Consider the following 21,461-nt stretch of genomic DNA (forward strand, 5'->3'; position numbering starts at 1 on the left):
AGTTCATTGTGTCAATGAGTCTGGCCAAATGGCTCCTTCCTACATCTGCTATTTGTAAGCTCGGCGTTACCTGCAGCCAACACGCACATAAGGATACCATTATAGTCTGTTGGTAACCCGGCCAACAGTGCTTCCCTAAACCTTTATTATGGGAAGTGCCCCCCCCCCCCCCTCCACCGCTGCATCCACCCCCTGCCCCTGCACCTACGAAAGCAGCAATGCCTTCAAGCTACTCATCAGTACATTGTTAACCGAGTGACGAGAGCTGCTCATCAAACTCCTAATCTGGACCACATGGATCCCGAAGTGAAAAAAGAATTATCTTGACACAAATGAAGACAAACAACTTTATCTTTTCTTTTTTTAAACTTTGTCAAGTCAGATAAAGGTAATAGACGAGAGCTAACAAAACACAAATAGCTACCATGGTTAAGCTAACGTGACACTCGGGAATAAAACTTGAATTTCTTTTACACTGTTAGCACATAGTTGGAAAATTCCCTGCTAGTACTGCTGGAGGTGTGGAAAAACCTCTAAATGGATGGATTTACAGTCATTCTGCCAGCAGGGATTAGCATTTCTTCTTTTTTTTAGCCTGGCGCTAACGCAGAACATCGTCTTCAGAAAATGAATGACTTCCGAGTTTGCAAGGAAGAAAGCTAAATACTTAACGCTTCCATGCAATGTTTAAAACTTTATGAAAAGGTTAAAGTAGACAAACACTTAAACCGATCAATGTACAGGTTTCATAACTAAATATTTCATAGTAGATGTTCAAAAATACATAAAGGAGAGTGGGGTTGATGGGTAAATTTCATTAAGAAAACTAGAACGCAGTTCTGGTGGGGAGATTCAACTCCACGTTGCTTCTTTAAGGCCTCGTTTATACGACGACATTTTAATTGAAAATACATCGTTTTTGTGTTATCGTTGCGGATATGTTTCACATTTACAAGGAAAACTTTTGAAAGGTTTAATTCATACAGAAACAGAAGAAATACAGAAAAATAAGTTGGCACTGTTGGCTATTGTAATGAAGCCACACAAATCACACAGTAAATGTTCTTTATGAGTAAACACATGAACAGTAGGAGGAAACAGACTCGTCCAGAGTCTTTTTTTTTTTTTTTTTAATGAATGAACAGGAAGGTACTGCTTCGTACAGTGATTGTCGGGCGGTAAGACAAAAAAAAATGAGCTCATCCAATAACTCGGCTACTGTGGAGGGGGCTGTCCCCGGCGAGCCCGCCTGGGAGCCAAGACATGAAGTCATGGACGGAGCAGAGCAGCTCCAAACTTTGAGAGTGCTCTCTAGTGAAGGTGCTGGATAGAGCTCAGGCATCGGAGCAAATAGGAGACTGATAGCGAAGGGAGAAGGAAGTGGGCCCGAGCTGTGAGGGGAAAACGTGGCCTAAAGGAGGATTTGAACAAGAGACTGCTTGTGTAACAAAGAGACTGCAAAAATTGGATTAGAGGGTCTTAAAATCTTAGTCTGCGCCGAGGCCAGTCATATAATACAACTGCATTTCCTTCTATTGAAATGCATTTGCTAAAGACTATTTATCTTTTTTATTTGTGGAAGTATTCAGTATTTTCCAGTGGAAAATCTCTGGATGAAGTAGTTTGTTTTTCCTCTTTTTACTCCTTAAACGACACATTTGGTAACATAACTTCTTAATTTGATGTAACGCCACGTCAAATCTGCAGCCTCCCAACTGTTTATATGTGAGATAATTAGGAGCTCTCTCACTTGACACTGAATTACATCAGAGTTCAGAATCACTGAAATACAACAGTCATGGTCCTTACACTTTATAAGCAACCAGGTGCATGTTTGACAGAAATAGCATATTTTCCATGTGTGACAGATTCCACTATAAAAACCACTGGAAAGAGCAGGTTGTAATTAGTAAATGCACAGCATGTAAAGTTTTATTTGGAGTACTTTCGTATTAAACGTTGGATTTCTTTTTTTTTTTTCCATTCTGCATTTCAAGGCCATAGAGTTCAAATGAACGAACACGAGTGAATAGTTCAAAAGTAATAATCTATCAAACCAGGAATAGCACTCTTTTTTTATGCATAGTAAAATAGCTCTTTCAAAGCCTGTACATGTCAAACACCGAGAAAATCAGGCCTTGAAAGTCCACTAGTACATAACCGTTACACGAACAAGAAGCAATTGTGAGTCTCGTCTTGTTTATGATCCATCCACACTACCAGCTTCAAAAGCTCACATGCTGTGTTTACACATGCAGAATCAACATATACAGGCATTTGCAGCATAACCTGTTGTTTAAGGCCTGTGCAGAGAAAAAAATGACTTGCAAAGGCTCAGCGTGTTTTGCAGTAGATATTGAAACATAACTCTGACAGCTTGTCTGGCACTTAATAGCAGAGAGGCACCACTTACGGTCCAGGCAGAGTCGGAATATTTGGCAACTCACAAATCAGCACTCCTCACTATACTTAAAGAGTGTGTGTGTGTGTGTGTGTGTGTGTGTGTGTGTGTGTGTGTGTCTGATGTCTGAGCCTTCAGGAGACTGAAGGTAAAATTGTTTCTCCAGACTTGGACACTGAGCTCAGGTACCAGCGCCGCGGCGCTCGGCGGCAGCCCCTTTTACTTTCCCCTCCGACTGGAGCCGGTAAACAAAAACAGCTGTAAAAATAGCAGCCTCCCACCAGGCTTGTTGTCGTATGCATATCCGCCAGCAAAACAAACAACGCGCCAATTAACAGATATTATACGACCCCTCTTTTTTTGGTTTTATTTTATTTTTTTTCTCTGTCTGTGGTGGTCATTGCAGTTTATGACCGAGCTGTTCATTCTGACCTGGAGCCCTAAAACACCTATAAATGTCTCAGATGTTGGACCGGCAGGAAGAAAATCAACAACAACAAATCAGCCGAGAGGAATGCGAGAACAGAACTGTGAGATAACCATGTTAACATTAAGCGCAAGCGTGCTTTATGATCTCTAAACTTTCAGGAGCCAGCTTGCCGTCAGCATGACGACTCGGGGTCGGAGGTCGTCGGCCCGAACTGGTCAGCGGCTGAGTGTGCGGCAGATATTACAACCGTGCATGGCAGCAGTGGCGTCTGAAACGGCACGGCGGTCGCAGCAGAAGAGAGGTCCGCTCCGGGATCCTGCTGTTTTCATTGGCAACCACGCTGACTCAAAATAATGAATATTGTCATCCTGGCTTCGCTCCGTGTCTCCGGCAGTCATTCCCACTGACTGGGCCGCCGAGTATCTAAACGGGCTGTTTGTCATCGCAGCGTGTGTGAACGCCGGGGTCACGGCGAAGGAATGCGATCGTGTGAATACAGCAAACAGTCAGCTGGGAGACGATAAAAGGCTCGCCAAGAGAGATGTCTGGGAAAGAATGACTGAGTGAACAGCGACCTCCGAGGAACGGCAGTCAGATGCTCCGAGCGAGTTTAGTTATAGCCTGCATGTTTTTACAGTTCGGACTAAGGTTGCTGGTTGAGCGCCTGGGCCAACCGGCAGAGCTGCAATTTAGGTTTTTGTCTGTCCAGACTCATCTGTGGTGAAGACGCTTGTGGTGAAGGTACAATATGTAACATTTTTTTAAATAGAAATGTTCTGAAATAACACAAACAGACAGAAAGGCCAAAGATTATGTCATCTCATACGGCTTCGACTGGCGAGCTCGCCAACGCTCCCTGTCCCGTTATCAGTGATGACCAAGACTGAATTGTCCAAGAGGAGGGTTAGGGTTATCTTGTCCACATGGATAATCTGAGGTACAGAGCTTTCCTTCACATTTACTCAGAGTTTCATAGATAAAGTTAAAGATTCGAACAGTGACAGAAGTGGGACTTACAGCTGCCATGGAGTTGATGCGGTCGATGTAGTAGTCGGGCCAGCTGGTGGCCAGCTTGTTGGGGTCCTCTTGCTCCTGCACATGGACACAAATACACAAATAGTTATAGTTAAACCTGCAGGAACACTTAAAATATGTTCCAGTTCAGCTGCAATGATTTAAAAAAAACATTTGATGAAATACACTACCACAAAGAAAAGTTTGCATCACATCCGTCAGGATGCAAACATTCGGCCTGTGTTCCGGCCAGCTGGCGTCACTGTCCAGAGCAACACGCCGAGTCATGACAGCTACCAGGGAGCTTTTCAAGGAGACCGACATGGACGCCGAGCATAATCAGACTTAATGGACATTTATCCTCAGTTTATTTATTCAGTCTGATGTGTGCTGTCTGCTTGATTTGCAAGGATTCATCGGGTTTTGTTTTGAGCTCACCAATCAGTATCGAGTGTCACGTCCATTGTGCAAATGTCACTTTCTGCTGATGTTTCTACTGAGGGCTGATGGGAGCAGTTATTATCTCTGTCATCAGTGCAGCCTCTGGGGTAAGAAGTTGGCATCCTCCGCTTCAACAAACTGGAATCGGATATGTTGAGCATTAACGAGAGGGGACAGTTTAAAAATGTTAACGCCCCCTAGTGGCCACGGTAATCAAGACAGGGTGGACGGAAAAAATGTAGGCGAGGGGAGAAAACGAGCATTACAGCCTCAGTGATTCAACAAACAATCATAAAAATGCAAAGTTTGGGTTAACTTTAAATTATATTGATGAGATAAGCAGACTTGCAAAACTTAATTAGTTCCCACATCTATTCTTTAAATCAACAGCACTGAGATGGCATTACTAAAATAATGACGGTTCATGCAATCATTAGTAAATTTGGCAAAATCAATTCAACATGAAATGCAATGGAATACAGATTTTTTTCCATCTCATGTGGACAGGCTAACCTGGCTTAGAAAATTGCACTAAAGAAGCTAAAACCTTAAATCAGGATTAAAACACTTAAAGCATGACTTTCCAGTTTGAGCAACCTGAATTTTTGCGTATAAGCTTCAGCACTGCTTCAGGGTTTAAGACCAAATCTCTCAGTTCAATGCATCCACACTGCGCCAGGTTCACCATCCAAACGCTCTTATCCCGGCTCCACACCTCAACATCCAGACTGAGGCTGAGTAGATGGAGCAGCTCAGTCCATTATAATTGGGTCACAACATTTCAAACTGTTCACTCAAGACTTCTCTTCTGTTACAGAGAGAGAGAGAGAGAGCCCCGAGGATGGAAGTGTGCTGCACGATAGTTTTCAAATAACCCTGCCTGTGATCAATTTGTCCCGGCCAATCCAGGGGAAGCGTGATGCCACAAGCAAGCAGAGCACAGAGGAACACAAAGCCAGTTCCTGGGCACATCTGGTCCTGTTTAGCAAGGGTTTAGAGTGCTTGTGGTACATTATTGTTGTTCTTGTTACTGTGCATGTGCCAGCCAGAGTTGGAAAGTTCGAACATTCGACAATAATCCAAAACTCAATGGCTTTGAAAGCCATTTGTAAAATCTATAAGCGCAACTTAAACTCTGACATATGTGAAAAATTAAAGATCTGATGCAAAATGTCAGTCCGAACGGCAATAAAATAAAATATAAGTAGAGTTGTTTTCCATAAAGTTTTTGAGATAGCAGAGTAAGGACTGATTTCAGGGTTCCAAAAGCCTTTGTTTTGCTCTTCGAACGTTATTTATTGGGTGCTAATGTGAAATTACAGACAGGAGACCTTACGGAGGTTCATATTCCCTGAACATAAAGATATTAGAACAATAAAACCAGCACAGAACCCCGGGGACATCTGGCACAAGTTAGCAGAAAGGATTGTATGCAAGACCATAATAGATCTGCAAATGAAAACAGTTCATCACATACATATTTATTTTGTTTGCGTGACTTTCTTGGTATTTCAGTACTTCCAGAATGAGAAGATTTAGTCAAGATATATATCAAAATGTGTCAAAATTGTAAACACAGTACAATAAGTTCTAGGATTTGTTGAAGAAACTGTAAAATATACAGGAAGGACGGAGCTTGAAAGTTCAGGGAGTAAATAAAGTGTTTTATTTGGAGCTGTAAATTTGAGAATAGCTCAGTGAAAGTCAAAACAGATCACACAGATTTGGATTTTTTTTTTTTGGATGAAACTGAAATGACTCACAACAATCCTTGTAAATCATTTATTCATTTTACAGCTGCATTTAGTTGAAGGGCATCCACGCTGAGGCAAGAGCTCATCAATTCTTTCTGTCTTCCGCGCTGTTTAATATTCTATTCCGCCAAATCCCTCCATACTTCAATTGATGCTTCAGTATTTGCATGTTGCTACCACACAGCTAAGAAGCTGATGAATTTTTCAGCTTGATAATCTGCACAATCTCCACCCTGGGTGCTATCTGAAGTAATCATTCTCCCAACATTAAATCTCACCTGCAGTTTCCCGATCGCCTTCAAAAGTGGACATTCAGGGTCCGTTTACACGGCATCAATTTCAAGTGAAAACGCACTTTTGGGTATCTGTTTACATGACAATGGAGTTTTCACTTGGAATGTTGTATAAACTAAATGTTGCTGCATAAGTAGCAAAGCAGCTCATTTCTAAGTCGTATATAGATACTTGTGCAGCCACATTGCAGCCTGTTTGCAGGGTTTAAAGTTGGTCGATGTGGCTTGCAGTCCCCATAATGCCTATTGTTTCTGATCTCAAACCCTCTGTGCCAACATGCCAGTCCAGGCCAAAGAGTGAAAGTTAAAAAAAAAAAAAAAAAAAAAAAGCAAAAACAATGGAGCTCAGTGTGCTGCTCCGCCTGTATTTTCAAGCTGGCCGTCCTCTCCGCTCTGCTGCCGACACGCTCGGCGCGCGATGCCAGACAGATCCTGACGCTAAGATTAACAACTTAACCGGCCCTCTCTGACCCCTCCAGACTCACTCGGCTGCCGGCGCGCCCTCCGAAACATGCCCGGTCCAACGCCGCCTTTATTATGGCAGTTTCACGAGCTGGAGTAAAGCACTGTAATTTTCCTCCTGTTTTGGGACACATGAACAACACGGGGTTTGTTTTGGGGGTCCCGGTCATATCGCTATACACACACACACACACACACTCTCTCTCTCCCTGGATTACTGCCATGTTTTAATGGCATTTCTCAGGGATGAAGTGACAGTGAGGGGGTTTGTGAGCGCCGCTGGCTCGATCAGCTCGTTCTCTGAGGTAGTCACGGCTGACGGCCGGCATTAATGTTCCACGATAAGAAGCCAGACGTCGTAATGTGCAGATTGCCGCAGATGAAAAACATAAGTGTGGTGTCAGCACTTCGCTCAAAGACTGTGTTTGTCTTGATGAGTGTGCATTTGTTTTCAAGTGCCCATTACATTCCATATATGTCTATAAGTGTTTTCTCTCCTGGTGAAACATTCCAGTCGCGTGTTCGGCTACAGCAGTTTAAGGTCAACCCCGTCATTCTGCTGCAGCAATTACACACTTACACTCACACATTCCTGCCGTCTGGTGACATTAAATCTGATTTACAATCCGAGGTTTTAGAGACAGGAATCCCCAACTGTGTATCAGGTATATATATATCTGTATCTGTAAGGTCTTCTTCTTGTTATAGACATCTGCTGGGGAATATATTGTTTCTCCAAAGACCCAAATACCAGACTTGAGGCCAGCACTTAGGAATATCCCCGTCTGTTTGGCGGGTTATTGTGTTTGCAGAGGCACCTGTTGAAAGAGTCTGTGAAATTACATATTTGGGTTCTGCTGTTGTCGTGTAACAAGCCCTCTTAGAGACAGACAGACAAGCTCACGGCCGACAAGAGAATCAAACACACATATCTCTCTCCGGTCAAAGCCTCAGCAGCAGCAGGGGGTAGAATTCCAAATACTCGACCGGCCACAGTCGAACTTTGAAGTGTCAAGGGAAGTTTCTACTGCGAGTCTGACTCTGAACAGGAGCCTGGGAGGAAGGTAAAAAGAAATAATAGCATGCGCCGAGCCGCGGTTCTGATCCCTCATTCCGATAGCGTCAAGCTGCACGTGGAAATGACTGAACATCAGGATGTTCCGCACAACAAAGATCAGACGGCAGAACATGTTTTTCCTCCCAGTCGTCTCCGTCGGGCTTTGGCAGCGAACTCGGCGCGGTGCAACTACTTCTGGGTCAGAATCTATAAGTCGGCCGTGAGAGAATCGCCGACATGTTTCCACTGGAGGCTCCAGTTTCTCTGGCGATGGGGCTGCTTGTCAGGCGTCTCACACTCCGTCCCCGTGTGCTCAGAGAGGCCCGGGGGGACCCTGGCGCAGTTTGGGGGCTCTCAGAAGCAGAAGCCACATTTAGTGGAATCACCTCATAAATATATCTATCAATGAAAAGAACAATCAGTGAAAAAAAAAAAATCAAGTATCTATTATTTCAGATGAATATTGCCTGAAATATAAGCAGCTATTCCTGAAATCAAATAATCAATGTTTTCCATTAGTGGTCAAACAAAACCAGGAGGAGCATTAGTAACCAGTTCAGGAAGTGACAGCTTTCTCCCATTACTGAAACATACTGAGGGTTTGCACTATTGATTCACTGAAAAACGACTGTTGACACCACAGAGCAGCGGTGTCAAATTTTAGTTGAGGGGTCGCATGCGGGAGGACACAGAAAAGCCGGATTGGACCGCTATGTCACCTACTTTTTGGCCCATGAGACGTATGTTTGACACCCTTGCCACTGAGCAATATAAAATAATTGACTGAACCCTACTACTGTAATAACAGAAGCAGATTCTGTCCATGTGGGTCATTTCATTTTCTATAAATCACACTTTTATCTTTTGTTTGAGCAGGTTTATTAGTCCGGCTCATTTTGTTAATCTTAACAATGTAACTCAAGATGTAAACAGAGCTGAAACGGGATATTTCGATGACATTCATCAAGTGAAAAGAGATTGACGAGGGCAACGTCGGCACGGTGTTTGGAGCCCACATGCGATCAAACACTCAAACTTCAGCTGGAAGCTGACCGGGACTCACTGGATAAGAATTCTCGCTCTTCTTTGTGGGTGTGAACCAAAACTAACCTCATGGAGGTTTCAGGATTAGACAGATGAGCATGTCATGTGTGGACAACGCAAATAATCATCTTAGTGCACCAAATCTGAAGAAGGTAGCCTTAATCAGAACACCATGGATTTAAAACCTGATATCAGAATGCGTTCGCTTCATGGCTATTGTCATTAGTCGGGGTAAATCACTGCACTGAAAGCACGGATCGAACCTTTCACACATGGACTCCTGTACAGCGCGGCAGTGAAATCAGCACGTGGACCAACAAGCATCAACTAAAGCGCTCTGCTGCCGAGATGCATTAGCGGGCATTTAAGTCAATATTTTCTCCATATTCTCTGCTCCAGCTGTCACCACAATATGTTCCCGTCTGTGGAATGAGAGGGGGAATTGTCCAACATTCCACAAAGCCAATCTGTCCATAGGGAATATTTATCTACGAAAGCCAGGATATAGCGTCTCACCTGGAGAGGCAGGAAATGGACAGGATATTGAATTCTGGAAGATTATGTAACACTTGTTATCTCTTTCAGGTAGCTGACATTAAAAGTATGCTTTCACACATACTTGAGCAGAAATCTTTACTGAGCGGGGGTCACATCGAGAAGAGAAGATGAAACACGTGTAGCTAATGAGCGAGGACAGGCTGTAAACTGCGGTTTCAGCGCGGTCAAATACAGCGAGGAGCAGCATTCCTGGAACAGCGTCTTTTCTGGAGAGAACGCGTGTCTGAAACATTATGGTTTAAAAAAAAAAAAAAAAAAAGAAAATCTATATGAATTTTGTCAGAGATAATATACAACGGGACCAAAATACCGTGTGTGTGTGTGTGTGTGTGTGTGTGTGTGTGTGTGTGTGTGTGTGTGTGTGTGTGTGTCTAATGGGAGTCAGGAGACCATGTTTGGCCCAACACTGAACGATTATTAGGAGCTATTACATGTTACATCGTGTTCTCCACCTGGGGGCTGCTGGATACAAGTCAGGCTTGCGAAAACAAGCATGCACGCACAAACACACACACACACACACACACACACACACACACATACACATACAGGCAGGAATGCTAAAAGTCAGATATTTACTCATGCTATCTCCCTTCGCTGGCACACAGAAGCTGCCTGCTGTAAGCTCCTGCTCTATACCGTCCTCACCGCCGGCTGCAGCTGACCGGGTGGCTGAGATCACAAGCAGAGATACCGTCCGGTTATGTAAAGCTTCACGGCCTCAGCAAGATGTTCTTGTTAAGTCACGATACGCAGAGAGCAAATTCATACTAATTCCCTTACGTCACTGCTGTCTGGTATCAGCAAGTCATTTCAGCGGGGTCAACGGTCAAACACACAGACTGCAGAAAGCTATTCGGATTTCTCAAGTCGCGCCACTGAATCTACGTGAGGTTATTATTGTCAACTCAACAATGTTGGCCTCAGTCATGCTCGTAGGAAAAGACAGTTTACAGCTACCAAGCTGAAGACCCAGATGTTTTCTTGGAACTTTTGGGAAACCACAGGAGCACTTAAATGAGCGTGGATGTTGTGCTTCCTACTTCAGTGTTTTTGAATTGGAATACGGAAAGGAGGAGGAGGACAGAACCAGCATTTAGCTGTTTATGATCTGTACATGTAATGAAAAGTCAAACTGTACAGCTCGTAAATAGGTTTTTGCTCACAAATCTAGGTTTGTGGCGTTGGCAGACGTCTCATATCATCTCCAGACACGGCGACCGACACAGAACCGACCTGGTGTCAAATTACAACCACTTGATTGTATGTAGCGGAAGATCTGGTCAATCAAAGAATGGCTGAAGCACGCCAAAGGTCAATCCAGACCAGATGTGAGAAACAACATGTCATTACGTGGCTAAATGCTTCATACACAGACACAAGCAAGGAGCGATGCAGGTGTCAAATTACGGCTACTAGACACTGCGTACTAACAGGTAAACTGTGATCCAAAGACGAGCATAAATCAATAACATTTGTTTGTATGGACATCAACTACCAAGAAAATGATGCTGATGTCCAATTACACATTATTTGATGCGATGCAGGAGCACGTGTTCTCCAAGATGGCCAATCAAAACGATTTAAATGCTTCTGACAAAGGCTGAATGTCAGACGCCTTATAAAACGCCACTTCGGTGGCTTTCTGGAATATAAACCCTCGCAGTGCAAACAGGCTAAACGATGTGGGAGTTTTATTAGAACGAGAAGTTGCAGAAATGTTTTCACCCACAAACAGCTCCTCGCTTCAGTCGACGGGGCTAAACAGACGGCGACGGCCGAGCGCTCTGCAGCGGCACGCACTGACCGGCAAAAGTTAGTTTATGTCCCCGCCACCCCGCCTCCCCCCCCCCCCGGCGGCGGCGCGCTCTCAGCGGCGTTCTCCAACTGTTATCTAACCACAACAACTGGAGCCGTCGCCCCTCCGGAGCAAACAAGGGAGCCAGTGTCGGCCTCCGATGGGAACGGCGGAGGAAAACTCCGCCGTCCTCTGCTTTCCATTCCCATCGCGGTCATGCACCGCTGTGTGGCGACTGATCTGCCGATGCGTGGTTTCCTTCATATTTCCATGTTTGCGTGTGTGTTTGAGCACGTGAGGGCAGCCGTCACTCCTTCCTGTCTGCATATTCAAACACACACATGTAGGTTATTATCTGATATTGCACTCTGGTTGTTGTTTTTCTTTTTTTCCCCCTCCCTCATTCTCCATTACGCCGCCTCCATCCATGAATGAGGGGTTTGTTTGGTTTTTCCTCCGGCATTCCGCTGTTCGCTGTTTCCCCGGGTTTGCTCTCCATTTCCTGGCCCGGACGCACGACAAATTTTATTTTATTTTTTTTTTTTTTTTTCACAGAGGAAATGTTTTCTGAACCGGGGGAGATTGAGAAGGAACGACAAACTGTTACATCCTACCTCCGAACCCGGCGTCAGTTCACACTGCAAACAACAAGTTGAGTCTTTTTCCAGAATTTAATTTTTACTAATTCAGTAACTGATATCGAACTTTTGCGAATCAAACACACCTATCGCTCACGACCCCATCCTGCTGGATGCTGCAGTCGATTCAGAGGTTATCATAACGCATCGGGAGGCAGATTGTATCTTCCTTGTGTGTTATTTTTACCCGTATTGCGTTTCACTGTGAACCACTGCGGCGCTCCAGCTTCCATCCTCGCCTTGACATCCCTCTAAACACCGGCGCTCTTATTTTTCCTAGTAACTCGATACGAGGACAAACTTTCGTGCATGCAGGTGCACACAACACACACTCGCATTCGAACGCGCACACAGTGCGGTGTGTGTGTGCGTGTTTACTCCCTTTAAAGAAGCCTGTCAAGGAGTATCACGTCAGCGAAACCAAGTCTGCGTGCCTCAGAGGGCGGAGGGAGGGAAGGAGGGGTGGGAGGGGTGGGAGGGGTGGGGGGGGGGGTGGGGGGGGGCGGGTCTGATCCTCGTCGCACTCCCAACACACAACCCTCAGCCCAAAAAACAAATCAGCAAAGACACACAGGGGAGGGTTTATGACTATTTATTCAATTTGCTGTTGAACTCGACAGAAAGCAGGGAGGCCGGGGGGGAGTGGTGGTGGTGGTGGTGGTGGTGGTGGGGGGGGGGGGGGGGGGGGGGGGGGGGGGGGGGGTGGCTGACCACAAAGTGGGACCAGAGTTGTTGTGGAGAGACGCGCCGAGGGGTCCGAGGAGAGCGAGGGATGTTTTGGTGAGGCGAGCGGAGGTGAAACGGAGGGCTCCACCGGGGCGTTCCCGAGCGGCCGCGTCACGGCGGCCGTCCCGAGGTCGATCCGCCCGACCGGCCGCCCAGGAGCGCGTCCGTGCGCAGGTCGGAAAGCCGCAGGAGGAGCGGCGAGCGGCATCTCGCCGGAGCAACAACGTGCACGTGTTTACATCGACGCAGGAACGAGACGCTGACTGTGCGGCCGAGCTTTTCAAAACGGGAAGAGGCTGCCTTCAATAACATTCTCTGCTGACAGTTAAAGCCCCAAACTGTGGCTTCGGGCAGCGAGTCAACCGAGGGCCGCGCCAGAGATCGGAGCCGATGTAGCATAAAGTGCAACGGAGGCCAACTCACCTTCTTCTTGCTGCAGTAGATCTGCCATTTCTTCTCGTCTGGCAGGGCGAACATGGCCTCCCTGTTTTTATCTGTCAGGTCCAGTTCATCCTGAAACAACAAGAGTTACGTTACACATGTGAACTGGATTAATTTTCACACAACACCAACACCACCATTTGCCTTGGATTACAGATCGTTTCAGGCAAGGAGAATAAAAACATGGGAACTTGGTGTGTCCAGCTGCAGCTGCCTTCTCCTATTTGTGAAAGAACTTCACGCAGCAAGTGCTTTCTGTGTCACTTTTTGTACAGCGAGTGTTTTCCAATTGGGCAAGTCACATTTTCTGGAGTCAATGTTGATTTTTTTGAACAAGTAGTGAAACTTAAGTACTTTTCAACAATTATTCAAAGGATTAATTGCTTTTTACCCACCTTCCCTCAAGTGAGGAGGTCAAGGAAAATATCATCAATGGCTGATTTTAATCTTTTTTTAATTAGCAATCGGATGAACATCATCTATCTGTGTCATTTATCCCTCAATGTTCTGGAACATTTCATCCAGCTGAACCCCCGTACACACAATGTTTTCAGGTGAAAACACAAACATTTAGCAGTGTTTTGGGTGTCTGTTTACACGGCAACGGTGCTTGGAGAAACCGACAACTTTTTGACGGTTTTAACGGTTCCAAAGGTGGAACTTTTCCAAAACGCTTCAAAAGTCTGTCTCTGTGGAAATGGGGAAAAAAACAGAAATTTTTGAAAACGCCACCACTCCGTGGCCAATAGTTCTTCTGCACACGTGCAAGTAGAGAGGCAAAAGCTCTCTGAAATGAAAGAAAAGCAATGAATTTGTACTCAAAATATTGCTATGTAAAGGTGACCTGAGTGTCATGGTGGCCTGAATTGTATTCCACACGCAGTAAAACCCGCCAATGCACAGGGAGAAGGTGCAAACTGACCCTGATAGAGTGATTCTAGTGGGAGGTTTATGATTTGTAGGCAACAAACTTGTTTTCTGATTATGAAGGGATTATTCAAAATGTCATTAACAGCTCCTCGGTTTTCCTGTATCATCTCCAAAGGGATGGGATAAGTGTGTCAATCTTTCACAGAGTAAATCTGACTTGTCTGAGTGTTGCTGGCTGCACGGACACAGGGGTTGAATACAAAGTGACAAATGCATTATTTGTATGCCAAATCAGCTGGGAAACGGTGATTAGGAGAACAAACAAGCACCAAGTAATGACTGACCCGACTGAAATCAATCCCTCGAGCTTCACAGTTTTGTTATCCCACCACAGCAGCGATGGCAGATCTCTGAAGAAGCCCAGCTTACACAGTGACATTGAATTGTCCAAACTTTTTCTGCCTGAGAACTGTCTCCACCGACTACGAGGGAGTGTTTTAATATTCACCCCGCTGCTCTGCTCAATTCTTCAGCTTAGCACACGGAGCCTCCTGCACCTTTTGAAATGCATATGAGTCTAAGGAAATGAGTCTCTGTGTGCCAAGGACGAAAAGTAAAGCCCTGGAAAAGAGGGAAGGGTAAATCAGGGTTGAAGCAAAGGCAATCAGATATATGGAAGAACACAGAAAGAAGGAAAGAGTGAAGTGCTAGGGTTACAGTCCCCGAGGCTGTGTGCTTCTGGAAAAGGACTGGCACAAAAAATAAAAAAATAAAAAATAAAAAAACAGGATGAGAGGCTATAGTACCAGGGCTTTGTGCTGGAGCTAAAACTAATCTCATCATAATGGTTTTGCTGCCATGACGTCAGCCTCCCGGGCCCCCCAAAGTGAAGATGGCCACCAGTGACAGAGGTGGGGCCCCTTAAAGCCAGCCAGGACATTCGCGGGGGGCCGTTTTCATGCACTCGGCTGGACGGGGTGGACCGGGGCGGCCCACATTCCCAGCGTTCGGCACTGTGAGGAATGACATCATCTCTCACCCAGTCTTTTCAATGGGATCAGCAGCACAAGCATTGCTGTGGTTTTAAAAGAGAGACCAAGGGGAAAAAAAAACAAAGGTTGTGAGTTTCAAGGGGGTCTGATACACACAAAGACCCACAAAGAAGGTCAAAGACATGTTTCATCTCCAGAGCAGGGTTCACGTGGTTAACGGCAATTCACACCCAGTTGATCATTAAAGGTTGGTGCTGATAGAGAAATTTAATTACAATCTACATCTAAATATCTACTTTTTAATGCTGCTTGCTTCATTTTCAGCAGATTTTGGTTTACAGCTCCCTTTAAACGTCCTTGAACGTTAAAGCGAAGTCTTGCAGGCAGCTCATCTCTGGCATTCCGCCTGGCCGCCGGGTCAAAGGCCTCCTGTCCAAAGCTGCTGCTCTCTGGAGGAGCTAATACTCAGTAAAGTAAAGTAATCTGGAAGAATGAGACTCCTGGATTTAAACCAGATGGGAGCGGAGCCCAGCAACCAATCTCTCCGCTGCTTCCTATCTCTACATTTAGGGTCTGGTTTGGTGTGCAATGATGATTTTTCCAGGATTTACAATTCAAAAATTCAATCTTTCTGATATGTTGCTTCTTGAGACTTTTCCCAAACTGAATCACGATGATTTAACTCATCTGTTCAAGGAAACTCTGAAATAGAAATCTCCTCTGAAGCACAATTTCTTTCAACCTCAGTGAGCTTCACAATGACTACATCGATGGTGGTAATTTGACACCAGCCTCATCATTGACAATTCATATATATAAGCATTAACCTTCCAGGTCAGTGGTGTCAAGGTTAAAAAAAAGTTCTCATCTCTTTTTTTTTTTAATGGTTGCCTTCTAGAAATTCTTTCTAAAAACATGAGATTAAGTAACACCTCCCATCTGTAATTTGGCTCCTGCCTCATAATCGTGTCTGCTGCAGTTGCACACATCAGATGATCCTACTATTTGTGGTGAGTTTGTGCTGATGGAACATTCAACTTCAAATCTCACAACTGTTGACCAAAATAGCCACCACTGAAAAAATGGAGAGAAAATACGGAAAATCATATTAATTCGTCTTTAAACGGTCCAGTTTGAAAAAAGTGAAACGATTATGTAAGGATGTGTGAAGGGAGCACAGTCAAAGTTGAATATGGGAGCATGAGGCGGAAAACAGGAAAGGAGCAGCAGGGTGGACTCCTGGCGAATGCATCTCCAGAATTACAAATGTGGCATATTTCATTTAGCTGGTGTCAGGTCCAGTAAAAGCAGCACTTGAAGAAAGGAAAATGTAAAAACTAGAGTGGTGGATGAGAGCATGGAGTGGATGGAAGAATGTTCATGTCATCCCGGCCAGAGGACTTTCCAGTTATGCAATATTCCCCCTTTTTCCTTACACCTCCATCTTTCCCACACAACAAAACGTGCCCGGCTCCCACATGTACATCACATGGCCTCCGCTCATGACCGCGGCGAAGCCCAGGGAAACACACGGCACCCCTTCCAAAACACAACCCAGCCACTTTCCACTTTGCTGCGCAACGACTTCTCTTGATGTGATCCGACTTTCCGACAGCAGCACGTTTCAGTCAGGGATTCGCAGAAACCAAAGCTAATATTGTTACACCTGCTGCTCCAGGAAGGAAAAATACATACCTGAGGCCCCCCCCCCCATCAAGCCCCTCGTTCATATTTCATCCAGAACGACCTATCGAATCGTTTTACAGTTTTGCTTTTAGGAGCGTTGCGCTGGCCGTCATGTTCGCATCAGACTGACTGACCCGTCCTGTCACTCAATTTCCTGTCCTGACAGACCGGCGGGCTTCTCATGAGAGTTAATATCTGAGCAGAGTGAAAGAGCGTCTCGAGAGCGCGAAAAGCTTTTATTTCAGAAAGTTATGACTCAATTTCAACAATGATTTTCAGGGAGAATTTTCTGTTTCCACATGTTTGAAAAATTCCAAATGTTTCCACGGTGGTTTGCTTTAAGCAGTAAGAACAAAACCAAATGGCACAAAACAAACCACAAAGACAGGCAAGTGTATCCAGCACGGATCCTTTTTTTTTTTTAGTTGGACGAGGAACATTTTATAATGGAAATTAGGTTTTAATTAGTTGTTATCAAAGGGAGAGACTAATCAGGAGGTATTGATTGAAATATTTCTTTTTTTACTAATATTAAGTAGGCACTTGCATTTGATATATCATGTATATGACTTATGGCATCTCACCTTTCATTGCTAACAGTCACTTCCAAAGCCATTGTTCCCCCCATTCCTATTTTTTCTCTAGTTCTCATTATTATTACTGTAGCAACCAGCATTTTTCTGATGCAATTTCCATAGTTGTTATTGGTCCAATTTCAACTGTCAGGTTCTGTCAAAATGTCTCAACTACTGTGTCATAAAAAAAATTCACTGATATATACAATCGAGTGTGTTTTTAGAACTTGTTCGGACATATGGCTGTACATTTAAGACTGATCAGTTCAGATCCACGTCAGGCATGAAACGAGAATTTTAACCTCTGTGAACAAAAAAAGTGTGAGACTGATCAGAACAAGACCAAAAAACAATTTCCTCAACCTTGAGTGTCCCAACAAACACTGTGACCTCAAAATTCAAAACATTTTAAACGTCATTGAGGGGTTCTTTTTTTCTTTGTAAAAAAGGTTAACAGGGATTGAACCATGACTCAAACAGCTTTTCAGTGGTCAGCAGAGCTCGAGGAATACTTCTTCAAAGTGAGAGTGGCTTTTGATGTTAGAGCTTTTTATGCATAAAGTGCTGTAATACTGCCAGGCTTATGATGAATATTCTTATTTGCCACCAATCATGGCTTATGTGGCCACATAAATCCATTCCTGTGATATAACAGGAGTCATACGACACCAACATGTCTGCAAGGGACTTTAAATATTTATCTCCACCATATGGAAAGAGTGCAGAGGAGGGCAGTGGGATGAGCGGCGACGAAACGGGGGAACGAAGTCCCAGCAGCGTGGGAAAACATCGGAATCCTGCAGCTGTTTACATTACGCATCGTCTCCAAGAGATGATTATTGGATTGCACGGAGACACATGAGTGGAGGTAGAGCGCGCGGATCTGAGAGAAACGAGGTCTGTGCATGTCGGAGTTGGAAGAGGCTTCACACAAAAACAGGAGGGAAGTGAACCATACAGGAGGAATGCAGGTTGGGCAGGTGAGTGTGTGTGTGAGTGTGTGTGTGTGAGCGGGTGACACGGGAGTGAAAGTCGGTGTGTCTTTCTGGCAACTCACTGACTCAGTGTGAGGTCCCACCCGAATGGGAAACGCTGCATCCAAGAACGGCATCCTCTCCCATATATGTCTATGAATCAGCTTTTCTAGAGAGGACAGGAATATCTTTATCTTATAAGTTTCAAACGTGAAACGACTTTAAAGATTAATCTCATGTATTTGTTGTAATTTTACATAAAATGTCCAAATTTGCCGAACAACAAGTTGAATCATTAACACAAGAAATGTACCATCCTCAACAGTCTTAAGATGAAACAATACTTGCTTGAGGAGCCTTAATGTTTTTCTGCCTGTAACATTTTTACACCTGTGACTGCCGAAGCTCTCTTCCTCCAGCTCAGCAGCCCTTTCATCAGTGACAGATCCCAGCTCTCTGAAGGTTTTTCGGTTGGATATGAAGCAGGAATCGTTGCTGGTTACTTTAAGACCAGTCCGCTTTCTTTTCCAACCGGTAATTTTGTGCTAATGGTTATGTGCTTTGGCTCATTGTCCTTCTGAAAGACGCACGACCTCAAACCTGCCTCACTGCCACATTTCTCTCTGAAATGTCCACCGTGTGCCCTGCCACCTGCCCACAGCCGGCTTGGTTAACCTCCAGTCTCTCCTCACACCGCTCTGGATGACGGATGGGCTGCTCCTCAGATTCCATCATTGCTTTGATAAATCCAACGCCTCCGGTGTCAGAAGCAGTAAAGCAGCTGCACAACATGACTGCATTTTTCTTTGCAGCCTTCATTCCATCGCCTATAAACTGACGCACTGCAGTCCCAATGCTCTGGTTTCATTTGTCTACAGTGCATGACCCCAGGACGAAGGCAGCTTATTTAACATTCCACCTCATTAAAAGTGGTGAACTGATCATATTTGGGCTTCAGGAGTTTTGATTTTTATAACTTATTATGTTTCTAAAGTTTTTCAATTTCATGTTTCTTTTTTCTTTAAATCACGTCAATCGTTTTGGAAAGCTCCGTGTGTGTGTGTGGGTGTGTGTGTGTGCTGCAGTGGTTTCTCAGCGAGACAGGAAGTCAGAGGAAAGACAGGCAAGATGGCAGGAAGTCATATGAGGCCTCGAGGGGATCTACGGGAAGCTGTAGCTGCCATTATTGGCCCAAACAACAGTCAATGAGGAGTGTGCGTGTGTGTTGGTGTGTGTGTGTGTGTGCTGTGCAGCACATTGTAGTCCCCAAAATTTAGGAAATTACTGGTTAACGTGTACCTCAGGGGTTAAATTGTCATTTTATGGTTATGGCCAAAATAAGATAAATAGAGTCAAGGCTTTCGGACCAGAGAGATTTGAATCTTGGGATATGATGAGAACCCGTTTGGTGCCGGTGTTTCATCTTAGTTTGTCCACTTTAGCAGCATTAAGATGAGTCACTGCATCCCCTGCTTGACGACCGAGTCTGCAGCTTCTACCAACCTCCAGCCTCTCCCCCTCGTCTGAACGCTCGGCGCGGCCACTTTGATGATCGGGCTGATTCAGAACAGCAACGGCTGGTTTTGTGACAAAGGTCGGAAGGCGGCGTGAATAGTGGATCGGTAGTTGGAGTGGGGAAAGGAAGAAGAGGAAAAAGGGATGCATCCCAGGGCGTTCACTGGGAAGGAAACTCACTCCCAATGACCCGGAGGGAGGAGAAGATTTCCACTCGTCTTGTTATGCAACGCATTTTTGATTTGCGTCCGGCTCGACAGTCAAACTGGAGGGAACATTAGGGGAGGATTTATGATTTAACGAGTCCATTTTTCCGGGAAATACCAGCTGAGGCTTCAAATCACCGAGGCTAATTTTACCATTGCTGCGTCAAGAAGAGAATTTATGTGCCACTGAAACCAGTGATTGGGGCTCGTGCGGAGTGGACAATGCGAGCGGCTGCCGTGCCCACAGGCAGCGGCAGACAATGGACAGCTGGACCACGAGCCGGTGCGGCCGGATTAAAAATGGCCCAAATTACGAGGCCGAGAGAGGAGGAGCGAGGCGAGCACACGTAGAGAGAGAGCAGAGCGGAGAACACACGCTAATCTGAACCCAGTCTGCCGGTCCTGGAAATGCCAGATGTTGGCCTCGTGGAATTGATTCAGCTGCACCCATTTGGCTCATATGCCGAACACAGCATCCCACCTCTGCGTGACTACGGCCAGAATAAATGTTAATCAATTTTAAGGACTATATATTTTCATAGAACGTTTCTCACATGCTGCATTGCTGCCAACCTTCTAATATCGTCTAAAATGTGCGTAGCAGCATCCACCCTTGGCCTTGCCATTGATGGATTAATGTTGTCAGAGAAGTCTCAAAAAGAGCTGTCCCCAACTGGCTTCTTCTCTGATGGTGAGAAATTCTCAGTGGATTCCAGACTTTCTGCCCTTTCTGTGTGAAGATTACACGTTTCCTGTGGTGAACTGTTGACCTGGGTGCGCCCCGCCTTTCACCCATTGTCAGCTCGAATCACTCAACTGGGTATTATTGATGGCAGGATAGCTCTTTCAATGGCAAAGCCCTGTTTTTATGGTCTGTAATAACACTGACATACCTGATTAAGTAAGTATTTTCTTGCGTAACTGTAAATTTGATCTCGTCTTTAAATACTTGCTTCCTTCGGCGAGCGTCAATGGGAGGGTCATCACACTTGCTAGTTATTTAACGAAAAATATTCTGGAATTACAGAACATTTAACAATAGCATAAGTGAAATTGCACATTTTTTTGCATTTGCATTGCTCCAAAAAATGTTGTGTTTGCAAAAATGTTGTTGTGTATACATGGCCTGACACCAAAACAATTTTTTTTTTTTTTTTTTTTAATACTTTTGGGAAACATTGCAAGATTGACAGCAGTTATTTACAACCAGGCACATAGAATGATGCCGTGCAGATGTGGAAGTTGGCAGTCCCCGTCTCCACATAGCTCAGGTCTGCATGGTAACCCGAGGTGGAAGGAGTAGCAGCGCGAAGCTCGGCGTGATCCCACGTGTTAACATATTGTGAGCATATGTTGACCACTTCATTGTAAACACCCATCGTTATGTTGTGAGGCCTGTCAATGCTAACCTTCCCGCTGTAAAACATCCACACACTTTGTGGAAACAAATGTTTCAGCTTGGTTTACTGAACTGTCAAAACTGAGAACTATACCCTCCTACATGAACGCTCAGGAAGAAAAAGATTATAAAAAGATATTTTACATCTGATTATTAAATATTTTGAGTGAAGAATTAAACAGATAAA

The 21,461-nt window shown here is 44.8% G+C and overlaps 1 protein-coding gene across 7 annotated transcripts in view; it reads right to left on the minus strand.

Annotated features, from left to right (window-relative positions):
- daam2 (dishevelled associated activator of morphogenesis 2) overlaps window positions 1–21,461 on the minus strand; it is a 99,750-nt gene that overhangs the window by 34,965 nt on the left and 43,324 nt on the right. For all 7 annotated transcript variants that reach the window (XM_030117732.1, XM_030117738.1, XM_030117735.1 and 4 more), the window contains 2 exons: window positions 13,040–13,129; window positions 3,849–3,923 (listed from right to left, as the gene is read on the minus strand). In XM_030117732.1, coding sequence (XP_029973592.1) covers window positions 3,849–3,923; window positions 13,040–13,129 — 165 coding nt within the window. The remainder of the gene's footprint in view (window positions 1–3,848; window positions 3,924–13,039; window positions 13,130–21,461) is intronic.

The sequence above is a fragment of the Salarias fasciatus genome, chromosome 19 (assembly GCF_902148845.1).
Source record: "Salarias fasciatus chromosome 19, fSalaFa1.1, whole genome shotgun sequence".
Classification (NCBI taxonomy): domain Eukaryota; kingdom Metazoa; phylum Chordata; class Actinopteri; order Blenniiformes; family Blenniidae; genus Salarias; species Salarias fasciatus.